The 16,978-nt window shown below is 44.2% G+C and overlaps 1 protein-coding gene across 1 annotated transcript in view; it reads right to left on the bottom strand.

Annotated features, from left to right (window-relative positions):
- Positions 1 to 5,596: 5,596 nt before the first annotated feature.
- Positions 5,597 to 16,978, bottom strand: part of LOC104674929 (TRPM8 channel-associated factor 2) — a 29,758-nt gene continuing 18,376 nt past the window's right edge. The window contains 8 exon segments of the mRNA XM_010379409.2: positions 5,597 to 8,321; positions 10,483 to 10,820; positions 11,723 to 11,962; positions 12,302 to 12,353; positions 12,355 to 12,516; positions 14,022 to 14,119; positions 14,775 to 15,105; positions 15,107 to 15,767. Of these exon segments, the coding sequence (XP_010377711.2) occupies positions 8,067 to 8,321; positions 10,483 to 10,820; positions 11,723 to 11,962; positions 12,302 to 12,353; positions 12,355 to 12,516; positions 14,022 to 14,119; positions 14,775 to 15,105; positions 15,107 to 15,767 (2,137 nt within the window). The 3' untranslated portion in view covers positions 5,597 to 8,066.

Genomic DNA, 16,978 nt, shown 5'->3' with positions numbered 1-16,978 from the left:
TGTTAATTCTCCCCTTCCATCTGTAATGCACAATAAAGATGATTGGCTTTTTTGCAGGTTATTCTTGATGAAAAGGACAATACATTCAAGGATACTTGATAAATTTGTTGGTAGCCTAGGGAAAAGAAACCAAGGGATCATTCTTACTGAATTTTAAAACAGAAATGGCTCATCAAACGGCTCCATGGGGCTGCCTTTGGGTTTATCCCCTTGATAGGAGGTAATATGATATTTGAAGTGGTGACTGGGAGGCTGCCCTCAGAGTAAGCTCTAGGTCACTCCTCAGCGTGAGGACTTTTTCTCTCCATCTATTACTCCACGTCTTTGTTCTCTAGATCTCCAGCTTGAGAGATAGTTTACAATTTCTATCTTAATTTTTTCTCAACACCGTTTTTCCCAACCTATGCTTAACATTTCAAAATAATGCTCTCTCCCTTTGTCATCTTGAAGAGTTTATAGAGATGATGGTTATATTTTTATGAAGAAAGTTTCTCATGGCTTTCCCAAATGAAAAGCGAATCAGTATAAAGAGCTGTGTGTAGAAAATGTAGGACCTTCTGTAAGCTGAGTACGGCACCAAAGTATCTTCCTATGAGAACTAGGAAGTGCACCGATCTTGCACAAGAAGACTTTTCAAAATGGAAGCCAGGCATGGTACTAAAGACCTTGTATCAGGAACAAGCTCATGAAAATAATATCATGAGAAGTACAATCATGCCCTGCTTTTAAGGAGATAGCATCAACTGAAAAGTAGCTCTCCTTCTTTGGAAATCTTGGCCACGTCTAATGTCTTGGCTGACCTGCTGTTCATGTGCTTGCTACATGCTGCTGAGGACATATTGTGGGGGCACTTTTGATCTTAGATGAATCAGTGTATCAGAGATGTATCTGGGCAATACTCAGAAAGGTCTGGCTTCTATTTCAAAGCTCCTGGTGAAGACAGCCTAGGGGGCTGGATAAATAACTTATCATAGGAAACTAGGTTAGATTCAATAAGTGGGACAACAATTTGAAGTAGGCTAATAGCATCTTTTTGTTTTCTTCTATAGAAATGGAGACTAACATATCAGATGTACCTGTATGAAGGTGCCACGTATAGGCATCTCAGCTGTCTTGTTTTGGAGTTGGGAGACCACATAAAATAATTTGAATTTTTTTGGAGGGGTTCTTAATTTTTCATTATTGTTATTGTGGGATGTATCTCTGTTCCAGAACCTAATAACATGGCAGAATAGGAAAAATGTTAATTCAAAATGAAAGTGTCTACACTGTAGTTAACTTTGGCTGGAAATGTTAATTAGTAGAGGAGAGGAATTGACACAGAAACATAGTAGAAATAGGGCCCAAGAAATGTCAGATAAATAATTGTTTCCTCAAAATACAGAAAGTCCTGAAAATAGCTTATACTATTCTCTGACATAAGTCCCTAGGAAAAGGAGAAATAAGAATTAACGGAAAATTCACTTTCACAATGCAGCCTGTATTCAGAAGCTGAAAATAGGAGAATAGTTCTAATTGCACTAAAGCTTCTTTCTGGAATAGTGAAACCATTTTCTTGAATAGGGATAAATAAGAGAAGTCTTTTCTTCTTCTTCTTCTTCTTTTTTTTTTTTTTTTTTTTTTTTTTTTTTTTTTTTTTTTTGAGACAGAGTCTCGCTCTGTCACCCAGGCTGGAGTGCAGTGGCCGGATCTCAACTCACTGCAAGCTTCGCCTCCCGGGTTTACGCCATTCTCCTGCCTCAGCCTCCCGAGTAGCTGGGATTACAGGCGCCCGCCACCTCACCCGGCTAGTTTTTTGTATTTTTTTAGTAGAGACGGGGTTTCACCGTGTTAGCCAGGATGGTCTCGATCTCCTGACCTCGTGATCCGCCCGTCTCGGCCTCCCAAAGTGCTGGGATTACAGGCTTGAGCCACCGCGCCCGGCCTTCTTTTTTTTTTTTAGATGGAGTCTCACTCTTGCCCAGGCTGGAGTGCAGTGGCATGATCTCAGCTCAGGGCAACCTCCCATCCCGAGTTCAAGTGATTCTCCTGCCTCAGATTCCCAAGTAGCTGGGATTACAGGCATGTGCCACCACACCCGGCTAATTTTTGTATTTCCAGTAGAGACGGGGTTTTGCCATGTTGGCCAGGCTGGTGTCAGATGCCAGACCTCAGGTGATCCGCCTAAAGACAGCAAACATATACAATAGCTGGAAATCCTCATCTAGTCTTCTCCCATGATCATACATTCTTGTTAGTAATGTATTAATCCAATAGCCCCCCACACCAAAACTGATATGTGACAGGCCCTGCCCTTCGGGCTGTAGATACACTGTGAATAGGGCAGGTCTAGTCCCTGCCCCTATGAAGTTTCCATGTAGTGAGAAAGAGAGATTTTAAACAAATAATTACAAATGGGATGACTGATATATAAAGGAAGTTACAGGTTTTATGGGAACATGAGGCTCAGAGACATGGCTCGAGGAAATGACCTCTGGGTTAAGAGCTGAAGAAAAAAAAAAGAAAACCTTAAAAAACACTGATACCCCAGTCCGAATTAATATAGAGAAGTGCCGTCCCTTCTCCAAGGCTACCACTAGCTCATAAAATGCCTCTGCGTGAATTAGAGAATGGAGCTCTTGCTATCCTGGCTGGCTCAATGGCGCACCCCAGTGGCCCACCTTTGTGTGTGACCCAAATGGCACGTCCACAAAGTGTGTCCCTTCTCCACCGGGCAGGTTTTGTTTTATTATAAACACTATTTCACCGAATTTAGCTAATGGAGAAAATATAGGTTGAAGTTACTCACATTTCAAAAGATTGCAGACCAGTCAAGATTAATTAAGTCCTGGTTAAAGATAATTAAAGATTTAACAGGAAAAAGGAAAAAGTGAAAATGTTTCAATTTCTTATGATAAAATATAAATGATATATGATTCCTCACTCTGAAAATGTAACTCTAAAAAGAACCTGTTTCTAGTTGACTTTTGTTGTTCTACCCAAAAGGAAGCCCAAACATCAGAAACTTCTCTACTCTATTGTGAAGTGGAGGGAAGACCAGGTGGAAGAAAGGAATGACCCAGAAGCACAGAACAATCTGTAGAGATGATGATGAGGGTTGCATTTGCACAGCTGAAATGTGTGCATCACAGCTGCAATAATGAAAGCGAGGGATACAGGTGGGAGGCAAAGCTGGAAACACTCACAGAGACCAAATCATGGAAGACTATGTTGGTATGCAAGCTGTGTTGTGAATTTTAATACAGTTTATATCTTTTTTTTTTTTTTTTTTTTTTTTTTTGAGACGGAGTCTCGCTCTGTCACCCAGACTGGAGTGCAGTGGCCGGATCTCAGCTCACTGCAAGTTCCGCCTCCCGAGTTTACGCCATTCTCCTGCCTCAGCCTCCCGAGTAGCTGGGACTACAGACGCCCGCCACCACGCCCGGCTAGTTTTTTGTATTTTTTAGTAGAGACGGGGTTTCACCTTGTTAGCCAGGATGGTCTCGATCTCCTGACCTCGTGATCCGCCCGTATCGGCCTCCCAAAGTGCTGGGATTACAGGCTTGAGCCACCGTGCCTGGCCTTAATACAGTTTGTATCTATCTTGTTTAAAAGGTGTCATGCTTATATAGGGTAGAAAACATATGTGGTAGAAATACAATACTAAATTACTAACAAAGAGTTTATAAGAAAAACAACAGGAATCTGCCCAAACCCTACTCCCTCTTTATCTCCCCTGTTTCTCTACTTTTTCAATCCTACTCTCCCTAAGAAACTATTTCAAAACTTAAAAAAAAAAACAAGCCTTTTACTTCTCTTTATTTTTCTTTTCTGTTCCTTCTTTTCTTCCTTTCTTTCTCTCTCTCTCTCTCTCTCTCTCTCTCTCTCTCTTTCTTTTCTTTCTGACAGAGTCTTGCTCTGTTGCCCAGGCTACAGTGCAGTGGTGTGATCTCAGCTCACTGCAATCTCCGCCTGCTGGATTCCAGAGATTCTCCTGCCTCAGGCTCCCAAGTTGCTGGGACTACAGGTGCGAGCCACTGCACCCCACTAATTTTGCATTTTTTTTTTAGTAGAAATAGGGTTTCCCCATACTGGCCTGCCTGGTCTTGAACTCCTGACCTCGTGATCTGCCCGCCTCAGCCTGCCAAAGTGCTGGGATTACAGATGTGAACCACTGCGCCCAGCAAAAGTCTTTTACTTCTATAGGTATAAATAGTAGACTTACACCATTACAATTTTATTACAAACTTTCCAATCATAAGCAAAAGTTGAGTAAGGATCCTTCAAGAGCCCCTTCACTCAGCTTCAATAACAAACAACATTTGGCATTGTCGTTACCAGTTCTCCAGTACCAAAGAAAATGTATGCTTCCCAGTACAGCCAGTAAAAGTCTGTGGTATGCACTTCATCACCCTGGCAAGGGTCACCTTCCCATCACTTGAACCAATCCTTGTTGGAAGGTATGGACAATTAGATGAGCCAGGCATGGATTCTGTGCCCACTCCTGCCACCAGTGTGGGCCAACCCCTTCCAAACCAAGTGGACTCTGTGTTGAGGTTGGTGTACCAAAGGAAACCAAAGGAAAAGTGATGGGGCTTTTAGCAAAGCAACTGAGTGGCTCATGGGAGGGAAAAGCAAACCAAACCCATATCCTGTACAGTAGTGATTGGACAAAAATATATAGTCCAAGGGAAATTATAAGAACTAGCTCCAAAGTGAGACAAGCTAGATTCAGTATCTATCCTACTGTTCACAGGACATGATTTTTCTTTGGGTTGGTTCCAAGACCACCCAATAATTTTCTTCTAATGATTTTTCTAGACTTAGAACTGTGAAATTGTGGAAGTAAATGTCTCAGAAATCATGGATTATCCCTATCACTGGCAGCAAATTAGTTTCTATGAATAGACAAAATGATCTGAGAGTATTGCAGTTACAATTAACTATAACTTTAAAACAAGAGGCGAAGTCACAGTCTCTCTGTATGAGAGACAAGGAGCTACAGACTCCAACTTCTACCAGGAAGTGTGTGTATGTGTGGAAGAAGCCAGACATTGTCTCTGTCTCTAGGCAATCTATTAAACCCAGTGATATCCATCATTTTACCCTAACATCACTGTTAAGAACACCAGTTCTGCAACCTACAGAATAGGAGAAAATTTTAGAAAGCTACCCGTCTGACAAGGTCTAATATCCAGAATCTGCAAGGAACTTAAACAAATTTACAAGAAAAAAAAAACACCAAAAAGTGGGTGAAGGATATGAAAAGACACTTCTGAAAAGAAGACATTTATGCAGCCAAGAAACACGTGAAAAAAAGCTCATCATCACTGGTCACTAGGGAAAGGTAAACCAAAACCACAATGAGGTACCATCTCATGCCAGTTATGCCAGTTAGAATGGCTATTATTAAAAAGTCAGGAAACAACAGATGCTGGTGAGGCTGTGGAGAAATAAGAATGCTTTTACACTGTTTTTGGGAGTGTGAATTAGTTCAATCATTGTGGAAGACAATGTGGTGATTCCTCAAGGATCTAGAACAAGAAATACCATTTGACCCGGCAATCCCATTACTGGGTATATACCCAAAGGACTATAAACCATTCTACTATAAAGACAGATGCACACATATGTTTATTGCAGCATTATTTACAATAGCAAAGACTTGGAACCAACCCAAATGCCCACCAATGATAGACTGGATAAAGAAAATATGGCACATATATACAATTGAATACTATGCAGCCATGAAAAAGAATGAGTTCATGTCCTTTGCAGGGACATGGATGAAGACGGAAGCCATAAATCTCAGCAAACGAACACAGGAACAGAAAAGCAAATACCACGTATTCTCACTCATAAGTGGGAGATGAAAAATGAGAACACATGGACACAGGGAGGGGAACACCACACTGGGGCCTGTCGGGAGGTTGGGGGCAATGGGAGGGAGAGCATTAAGACAAATACCTGATGCATGCAGAGCTTAAAATCCAGATGATAGATTGATAGGTGCAGCAAACCACCATGGCGTATGTATACCCATGTAACAAACCTGCACGTTCTGCACATGTATCCCAGAACTTAAAGGAAAAAAAAAAAAAAAAAAAAAAAAAAGAACACCAGTTCTGGAGTTTAATTTCCTGGTTTCAAATTCCTTCTCTACCCAAGGCTGGATTACCCAGAGGCAGACAAATCACATTCTGAGGCAGGTAGAAAATCAGATACCAACACCTTTCTGGAAGTTCAATCTGTTACTGACTGAAAATTCAGTAGTAAACATTGGAAAAATCCAGACTCTGTTGAACATATTTTCATCTATTTTCTAGGTGACATTTTGTTTAAATTGTAAACCATTCATGAAGAATGAGTTTCACAATGTTTTCATTGCTATGGACTTCAATTAAGCCCTGGCTCTGCCTCTTATTCACTTTGTGACTTCAAAAAACTTATTTTATGTCCCTTAGTGTCAGTTTCCTCATCTATGAAATGGGGATGATACTAGTACCTACCTCAGAGGTCTGCTGGGAAGATAACATGAAATTACTCACAGTAAATAGCTCACATAATGCCTGGAACATACTAATCACTCATTATGTGTTACGTGTCATTACTGTTCTTCCCTTTGACAAATATTTCATGAACACCTTTCATGTATAAAGCCCCTGGCAAAGGGTACTAGAGAAATAAAAAGAAATTATCTAGAATTGGGAAGGATATACTGATGGGATTCAGCAAAAGACATGCCCTAAATTAGTTCTCCTCGTGGGAAGTCACTCTACTCTCCACAAAGCCTAAGGAATGATACTCAAAACAAACAATAATATGGTCTAAAAGTAAACTAGAGAAAGTAGCTAGGCATACACCCATGAATCCCAGAGACAAATCTCCAGTGAGAACCCCCCCCAACCGAAGAGTCATGATGGGCTAGAATGAGATTAAGAGAAAGTTCAGGGGATGCTGGGGTGTGGGTTGATGAAGTGAGGATTGCGTCTGCTGCACCCAGTAATCCTGTTCCAGAGTGAAGCCCACTGTGCCTGTGGAGGCCCCACCACTGACAGTGCCTTGATACCGTGGCGACAGATGCCTGTTTTGTGGCATGAACAAATAGGCATGTAGACTTAGTAGCAGCTGTTAACATGACTTTGTCCTTTGGTTGAAGGGCAAAGGGCAAACCCTGGGAGATGGAGCTAACCCCAAAGACCCAACCTCACAGCCCTCAGTTTGAGCACATGGCATTTTTCTTTGGGTTAGGTTATACCCGAGAATCATTCCAGAAGTGGGAGAATAAATAGAGAAAGAGCTAGGATACTGCTGACAACTACCATTATTACCATGTCTGGGAAAACACTGATATTCTCTAAATATACAAGGACTGAATGCTAATGCCAAGGGGGTCAACACTGAAGAGAGATTCAGTGCCCAGAATGTGCACGCAAGACTGAACACCGTAACAGTCCACTATGGGACCAGGAGAAATCTCAGGAATACCCTTATAGACACGTAATGTCTCTGCATGTGGTGGTGCACAAACATGTTCACCATTATCAAACAACAGCTGTGCGAGGAAAAGATTTGTATGCTCATGTCATGGATGTGAGACAGAAACACAGTGAGGTGAAGTGATTTTCCATAGAACCAAAGCCGGTTTAGGGCTCTCTCCACTATTCCAGTGTGTCTCGCTTGCTATATGAAAACTTCTTAAAGCATAATAAATTAGAAGCCGTGTCCAGGGACGGCAGGGATGAGAATGGGATATCAGGTTGTTATGGGAACCCATGGTCTTTAGAGCCTATTGGTCAAAAATAGAAGCCTCAGGATGGCAGGATGAAAGATCCTCTCCGGGAGACTAAGAGGTGAGGTGAGTCTCTTGGGGAAAGCAATAGTGTAAGCAGAAAAACAATAAAAAGAAGCAGAAGGCACCTTTTTCAGAAAGGGGTTCCATTTTTTCTTACGACCTTGGCCACCATCTAGTGGTCAGGCTTGGAAGCAGGATCCAGGCTCCAGATACTGAGCACACATGGCCAAAGCCTCGTGGTGGAGTTGCCGGTGTGACCCTGCTTTTTCTCTCCCGCCTTGCGGGGCATCCTTCACTCCTTGGCATGGAGGTATACTTGCATGGGGTTTTCCTGCCACTCTGGTAGGGAGGCCAGGCTGTCAGCCACCTCCTTCTGGACAGGCCAGCCCCAGGCCTCAAAGAAGGGAACCAGGTTCTTCTTCACTTTCTCAGAGAACTTCTTTACCCATAGGTTCATCCTGCCAGTGTTGTCTTTGGGGAAATGAGAGAGGGTCTGGTACTCAGCAAAGAGCTGGGTGAATGGCTCCCACCCGAAGGCCTCCTGGAGCTGAAAAGGGAAAGAAGGAACAGAATGAGGTGTCAAGTTTGCAAAAGTGATGCGACATGTGCGTTCTTAAATATATTTCATTCACATGATCACCTCCCCTCAATCGTTACCTTCATCCTGAGTATGTGTCCCTATCTCCCCACTCTACCCCTGCACAATAATGCAATTTCATTGCTCATTCCACCTCTCAGCCACAAAACACCATCCCCTGAATCTAGTGGGGGTACTCACGGAAAACCTAATGTCTGAATAGAGGTAAACACTCAATAAATGTCCACTATTAGTATCTTTAATTTAAAAAATTGTCTTCCCAGATCTCAAGTGTTTTCCTCAGCATCAAGACAGGTTTGGATCTGACTGAGATGAGAAACCCTCACTTCCTACATATTTGGCCTAATGAGAGTCTAAAAAGCTGCAAACCTCAAATACTATACTTTCCAGGTATGATACTAATCCTTATTTTTTAAATAACCGTCTCGGACCTGTGACTATCTGCAGTGATACAAAATTGCTCTGTAGAACACTGCATTTAGGGCAGAAAAAGAAAAAACTCCAGCCTGTCTTGAGGGGCTGCAAATGAGAGTGGCTCATACTTCTTAAGGGGCAGCCCTCCGGACAGCCCTTGGCAGAAGGCCCCTATTCACTAAGATTATACAAATTTCCAGTTAGCAGGGATCTGGGGTTTCCATCTCCACTCTCCCTTTAATAGATGAGCATTCTCTGACTCTAGCTTGTAAAAGCCCGAGGATAGATAACACTATCGAAGTCAAGCCTCCCTCAGAGTCTCACTGCTGCACCCTCATTATTGCTCATCTGTTCTTTACTGGCTTGCTCTTTGACACTTATTAATGAATACATCAATAAATTAAGCATTTAATAAACATACAACATGTATTAGACATCCAGACCCTGCCAGCTACTGTGCTAGGCAAACATGATTAAGAGCTCTTGTCCTTCTAGAGAACACTGGCCAAAGGGAGAAACACATGTAAATAAGCACATTACTAAAAATGTTGGTTTATCAAGGAGGCGATGTCCAGGAGAGAAGGGGACAACAGAGCTGAATTTGGACAGGTGACTTGACAGCTAATGGACAAAATGTTCCAGCATGATTCAGCAGCAGGAAGCAAACAAGGGGAAGCACAGAAGCCAAAACAGCAAGATGTGTCCATAAGCATAAGCAGGTTGGCATGCCGGAGGGTAAATGTGGAGGTAAGAGCGGGAGATGTAGCTAGAGGCGCTGGTGGTGCTGGTCATGAAGGGCCTCCTATGCCCTGCTAATGAGCTTGACTTTTCCCTATATGTGCTAGAGAACACTGTAAGCATTTTATAGACAGAGTATTCACATTACTTTGGAAGGAGTGTAAGGAAGATGAATCATAGAGGATTGAGGCAAGATGCTAGGACAATTTAGAAGGCTACTGGAATACACTGAGGGAAGACTAACGAGGCCTGAGCTAAGCAGCAGCAGCACAGATGCTGGGGAGAAGCCCTCTAGCAGGAAGAGGAGTCAGAAGGTGCCTGTTTGTCTTGAGGCCAAGTCCCAGACTTGGTCTCTCTAGAGCTATTGAGAAATGATATTCAGGGCTCCACAGTGAGTAGATAGCAGAATAGGACAGAATCAGGGCTTAAATTTACAGTTTAGGGGCAGCCTACCATTGTGGTCAGTGGTCCTATAGCTAAGGATATGGAAATGAATGCAGTACTAAGTTACCTCATTAACTGGGACTGTCTCACATTCACTCTTCACAAAATTAGTGAAAGGCACAAAAAACTAAGAGAGGGTATGGCAATGCGAAAGCCTGGGGCTTGTCATTAGGTCCTGATTTTAAGTTCTAGGTCCTTCACTTAAATGGGGGATACTGGACAGGTTGCTTAAACTCTTTAACTTATGCTATATTTCTATTTTTTTTATAATATTTTTCATTTCCTCGTACATCACAAAATCAGAAGGTGAGTGAGACAGGTGCTATTCTCTCTGCCTTAGAGGGGTATAACCCAAGAAGCACCACCATGCAGCCCAGTCCCTCTCATTTCCAGGGGAGGTGGTGGTCCCTGGACCTAGTGGGGTGGTGAAGGAGCTGGAGAGCTACTGAGATCCAGGTCGCTACCTAACTGAAGGGTCTGGTCATTCCCTTCTCCCAGAATTTCTGCTCAGTACCTGTAGATATGTTTCCAGGGCTGTCCACACATTCCAGTCACACAGAGGGGCTCCCTTTCCCAGGTGGGCCTTGATTCTCTTCTCTCGCTCTGGAGGGCTCAGAGCCTCGTGGGCCTGAGCCCTGGGGATCCCTAGGACTGTTTCATGCACGTAGACTGACCAAAGGTTGCAGGTGGCCTCAGTAGTGTGCGGGGGGAACTCCCATCCATGCCGCTGTTGGTTGTGGCCCAGCTCATGGATGGGGCCCCACACACCCCTGCTTCTCATGTCCATCTCGTTGATGATCTCCTTCACAGACTCCAGGTGGCACATGATGGGGTATCCTGAATGCATCCAGCCTGGGAACACAGAAGGAAGAGATGAGCATTGAGGAGGGTTTGCCCAAACTATCTCCTTCATTCTTCTCTATTATGGGACTTTTCTTCACCATCCTGATTATCCCCAATAATTGCAGAATCTCTGTGATGATTGGAAAGCAAATAGCTTTCTCCTACTTGGTCAGAAACTGAATAGTACCTAATCCCCTTCTCACACCTGAGTCGTGGCCTCCTCCTCACTCTGGCCCCGGAGAATATGGTTACACTTTACATAGTCATTCTTGCTGTAATTCGACACCTCCATTTTGTGTGTGTGAGTGTCCTTTACATGTCAGTCTGATATATGATGTCCTATGACTGGATCTGAGATCCTTGAGGGCTAGAACAGTGTCATTCTTTCTTCCCCATGTATACTACTTTTGTCCAAATTTACACTCTATGATAGAGGTAATTTTTGTCCTTATTTGAAGCTATGAAATTTGAGGTACAAAGAACTTTCCCCATGTGGGATCCGGAGTTCCTTATTTCTCTTCCTATGCACCGCTTTCTTTTTAATCACTCAGTACTTACCATAAACCTCCTTACGTATTTCCTCTTTTCATTTCCAACTCGGCTTATGTTTGAAGAAAATAGTTGATTTTCTATGCTGTCCTTGAAATGACTCTGGTTGCCATGTATGAATTCGCAGTACAACTTTTTCTGAGATTGTTCTACCATCTGGTGAAATCTCACCTTGTAGATATCAATAATTTGTTTTTTTCACATGTAAACATTCTTTCATCCCCATTGTGGTCAATGTCTTTTATATATTTTTCCCTTGCTTTACTAATAAAATTATGCTTACACATCTTGGATGTTCATAAAAGGCAAAGTAATAGATACATGGTTTCCACTGACTAGGAGGATTCCCTGGGAGCACCCACCAGCTGAGATCTGCACATCAGCCACAATCCTCTCGGGACGGCGGAGAGGGAAGGGCTCAGCCGCCAGCCTGGCCACAGCCTCCATCATCTCATCCCAGAGGCGGAGCACAGGCTCAGGGTCCTTCAGGGCTTGGAGGTTTGTGGTTGGCACTGTCAGGATGATGTTGTCTGTGGCCAGCTCTCCCCAGGGAGCCGGGTCCTCCTGCATCTGCCTCTTCCACTCTTCTAGTGATGTCTTACCTGGGAATAAATATCATGGAACCTACCACACCCACTTCCCCAACTTCCCTTGAGTTGAAAAATGCCACCTGAACTCTGGAAGAACATTGCAATAATGAACCACTATCCCAGGGGTCTATAGGCTATAAAGTGAAGAAAACGCTTCCTGACTCTTCTTTTTGTCTGCTCTGAAGTATCCATAGACACAGGGTATTCCATATCTCCTTCCCCCACGTTCTCCCCAAACAGTTCTTCCTCTTTCTCTCCACCAAACCTTATTTCTCTCCCATTTAGCAACCATCCCACAGTTTCCATGGCATCTGCCGCTCTTCCTCCTCCCTAAATATTCATTCCACTTACCCAGCTTATAGTATGGGGCAGGCACAGCCCCCCTGATAGTGACAGACACAGGGACCTAGTTGGCTGCCCTTGGGCACGATGACGTAGAGGAGGCCGCCCCAGAGGCAGGAGACTGACCGTTCAGTCCTGTCCATACAGCATTGATGAGTCACCACGGGGGCTCGAGATAGCTTCCTGGCCTTGGTTAGGTCATCGGTGTGGCAGCCAATCTGTACCTGGACAGGTGATTCCACCAAGTGATGGAGGAATTAGAATCCTTGTGATGTGTGTGTGAGGTTGTTTAGATGGAAGATATTAGACAAACATGCCCATGAAACCCCAGCTTCCCTTATCTATGTGCTAGGCATGGAAATATCTCAATTTTAGCAGTCCAAAGTCATCTGGACTTCAAAGCATGTAAAATCATTTTTCCAAGGATTTAAACAGCTCCACCATAAATCTTCACCTGACATGAATTGGTGAGAGACCAGGCTGATCCTGGCAAAGGTCTTGTGTCTTTCTGCCAGGCAAAATCCTGGGCTCTTCTAACAGGACCTAAGCCAGTCTGGTGACGCTGATGTTGGGGATGAGCTGGGGGACTGTGCTCTGTCCTCTGTGAACACACAGGAGGCCCATCCAGAGTGAATGAGGTTGATTCTGTCTTCCTCTTTGTCCAGAGCTTCCCTTTCTGGCTGCCAGATGGGTAGAGATCTGTTTTGTCTGGAGTCCTGGAGTTGCTTTTCTTAGGTTTGATATAAGCAAGCTCCAGAAAGAATGCTGACAGAAAAGAGGCTCTAGCTGTGGTAGGAAGTGGCCCTCAGAGCCAAGGAGGCTGAATGAATTTAAATTCTGCATGTAGGGCATATTTTGTGGAGTGATGAGATTTTCACACCCTTCAGATGTCAAGATAAAGAGATAAAACCACAGCACTTTGGGAGGCCGAGGCGGGCGGATCACAAGGTCAGGAGATCGAGACCACGGTGAAACCCCGTCTCTACTAAAAATACAAAAAATTAGCTGGGCGCAGTGGCGGGCGCCTGTAGTCCCAGCTACTGGGGAGGCTGAGGCAGGAGAATGGCGTGAACCTGGGAGGCGGAGCTTGCAGTGAGCCGAGATCGCGCCATTGCACTCCAGCCTGGGCGACAGAGCGAGACTCCGTCTCAAAAAAAAAAAAAAAAAGATAATACCAGAGTTTGTGCAGAATGAGCTTGCTGACACCCAGCCCAAATTTCTACCACATGTTTCATACTCACTCCCTCTGAATTTGCACGTGGGACCCATGAGGAGGCACGAAGAGGTAACTGCCCATGCCCGAGGATTCCCAGCCCTTCCTTTTCCTTCTGTCAGTCACCTACTAATCACATCATCCACTCCCTAAACCTTTTCTAATAAAGTAACTCTTTAAGTACAATGGGACAGATTTGAGCTGGGCTCCTGTCTCCTTGTTAGTCCAGTTGCAATAAAATGCTTTTTTTTTTTTTAAATGAAAAATTCAAGTGTCATAGTTTTGGCTTCAGTCCATTCTGCAGTGAGCTTCTTTTGCTTGATAATACTAGGCACTTCAGTCACTCACTTAGATGGCCTAAAATTTAGCTGCTTCATATGTAAAATCTGTAAAATGGGCAGAATAATGCATCTCTGTACTCCTGGCAGCATTGCCATGAGCTGGAACTAGAGAGTGGATGAGAATGACACAGCTCTAGGGTTTTGAGGGTGGCAGATGTGGGTGTTCAGACCTTACCCGTAGGCCAGCAGAGGCAGCAACTTCAGACAGTGAGACTTCCGCATTTTGTCCTTCCAGGAGGTAGAGCCCGGTACTTACCCAGCAATCACTGTTGCCTGACAAAAGTCATAGAGAAGGCTCAGTTCTTCCTTCCTATGTGACTCTATCTCCACTTAGGGCCTCCCAGCCTCTCCCAGTGGTACAGCTTCTCCCCTGTGTATCTCAAGTCAGCCACACTTCTTCTTAGACTCATCCCTCCTAAACCTTAAGCGGAGTCCCAGCCCACATCTTCTTGAAAGTACCTGATAAAGAATGGAGTCTGCCGGGCCCAGTGGCTCATGCCTGTAATCCCAGCACTTTGGGAGGCCGAGGCAGGTGGATCACCTGAGGTCAGGAATTCCAGACCAGCCTTACCATTATGCATTTATGCTATTTCTCTTACTGCTTATGAAACCCCATCTCTACTAAAAGTACAAAAATTAGACGGGCCTGGTGGTGTGTGCCTGTAGTCCCAGTGACTCAGGAGGCTGAGAGAGGAGAATTGCTTAAACCCAGGAGGTGCAGGTTGCATGAGCCGAGATCACGCCACTGCACTCCAGCCTGGGTGACAGAGTGAGACTCCGTCTCAAAAAAAAAAAAAAAAAAAAAAAAAAAAAAAGAATGAGGTCAATCTTCCTGAAGGTAAGTACTTGCAATGTCCTGTGTAGTGTCAGCCAATCCCACTTTCCCCTATGTCTTTAATGTTCTGGGCATTCTCTCCTGTTTTCATACCTGGGTTGATTCCGTCAATCTCCACAGTGATGGGGTGTTTTGAGGGGTACAAACTAGAGGAGCAGGTCCAGATGCCAAGCCCCTGGGCCAGCTGGGAGCAGTCAGTTCCAGAGTGAGCCAGCCCAGTGGCCAGGGAGAGCATGGCAGCCTCATAGGAGTCACTGGCAACTGGATTTTCCCGGCTCACAGCTGGGAGGCCCGACCCTCGTAGCATCTTCCTCAGGAGCCTGTGCAGGGATATGTAAGCAGGGATCCCCGCCGCAGGAATCTGCAGGAAGGCTGCACCATCAACTCTCAACTTTGCCAGACAGCTCTTTTCCAAGTTCCCATTCTTCGTGGTTCAGGATAGCCTGGAATTCAGAGAGCGCCTTGCGGAAGTGGTAGCTTCTCATCTCAGGGGTGGGAATGGGGAAACAGCCTGCTTTGAGAGTCTGAGGCAGGATGCTGAGGCCAAAGCAGTTGAGGATGACGTTACCAGGGAAGCCAGCCAAGGGGCAGTGGCCAGGGTTCTGGGAGGCCCACCACCAGGCCTGGCCCCCAATCAGCAGCCCCCCACCCTCGGCCACAAACTCCTGCAGCTGCTTTGCCTCCTTGTCACTGTACGCCTTGCAGCAGTAGACACACAAGTTGCTGTTCAGATGAGGCTCCAGGCTGCATTGCAGGCCATGTTCCGATAGGAGGGGACACAGATCTTTTAGATTTGTGTTCACCCCAACTTTGCCTGTCTGGCCTCTGGCCAGCCAGTGCACCGCATTGAGCAAGAAGGACCCCATCTTGGGAGCACAGAGCAGGCACTCGTGGGCAGCCAGGACCACACGGCCCCGGCCATAGCGAGCAGCTGCCAAAAAGCAGTTGAGTGAGGCATCCAGCCCCAGAGGGAAGGCCAGGGCTCCATGCACCAGCAGCTGTGAGGGGACTCCCCCTGTCCTGATGTCCAGCTCTGAGATCCCCTCCAGGAGCTGCTGCTGGTCCTGCCTGACATCCTCCCCACACCTGGAAGAGACAGGAGAAACAATGAGTCTACAGTCAGTTAATGAGCTACTGAATCAAACTCATTGAATAGAGAAATCTATGTGCAGGTAGGAAGATTGCATTGTTCATGTCAATCTTCACATTCTTACTAATATTAGGATTTTAGCATGTCAACATCATTTATTTTCATCATGTTTAAGGCATATTTTTTCACTTTTTTTTTTTTTTTTTTTTTTTTTTTTACAACTGATGGCATATTATCATCTAATTGGCACTGTTTGGTCTTTTTTTTTTTTTTTTTTTTTTTTTTTTTTTGAGATGGAGTCTTGCTCTGTCACCAGGCTAGAGTGCAATAGCACCATCTCAGCTCACTGCAACCTCGGCCTCCTGGGGTCAGGCAATTCTCCCGCCTCAGCCTCCTAAGTGCTGGGACTATAGGCGCATGCCACCATACCCAGCTAATTTTTGTATTTTTAATAGAGACAGGGTTTCACAGTGTTGGCCAGGATGGTCTCGATCTCATGACCTCGTGAGCCTGCCTTGGCATTCCAAAGTGCTGGGATTACAGGCGTGAGCCACCACGCCCAGCCTGGTCTTTCTCAGTGATACATAAAATAATGGCATTTTTCACAATCAATGTTGTCACAGATTTCAGGAAACACTATAGAGGTAGTACCCTTACTTGTATATCTTAAAATCCACATTTTCTAAATGAACACCTCCAGGAATTCCTCCCATTTAGTCAACTAAGTGTTGAATATTGTGGCTTCAGTTTCTTGACTTTTAAAATAATTAAACACATAAACAAATTAAGTTAGAAAAATTAGTTTATTATGTCCAGAGAAAGTAGTACTGCTTATGAATTACTCGAGCTAACTTTCTACAAAGGAAGATTGCAAAAACACCAAATTTGGACTCTCCATAGGGTAGTTCTGATCTAGGAACCCATCAGAAGTAAATTGTTTAACACTACACTTGAAGATTTATACAAACACACACTGTTCTTAAAAACTCACTTAGATCTGGTTAGAGTATTCACTTCTTTTTATTAAGGAATGGTCAAAATGTAATGAATCAAGAAAAGGTTTTGTATTTCAAGAATTTTTAAAAACAATTTGTATATACTATAAACATCAAGCAATAGGAGGTTGGTTAAATAAGTTATGGTTAACAGTAGATTGTAAAACATATTGTGATGAAAATAATTATCAGATAATTTGAAAAATGCTTAA

This window comes from Rhinopithecus roxellana, chromosome 6 (genome assembly GCF_007565055.1).
Source record: "Rhinopithecus roxellana isolate Shanxi Qingling chromosome 6, ASM756505v1, whole genome shotgun sequence".
NCBI lineage: Eukaryota > Metazoa > Chordata > Mammalia > Primates > Cercopithecidae > Rhinopithecus > Rhinopithecus roxellana.
The sequence above is the reverse complement of the archived record's forward strand: the minus strand, read 5'-3'. Positions and strand labels throughout refer to the sequence as shown.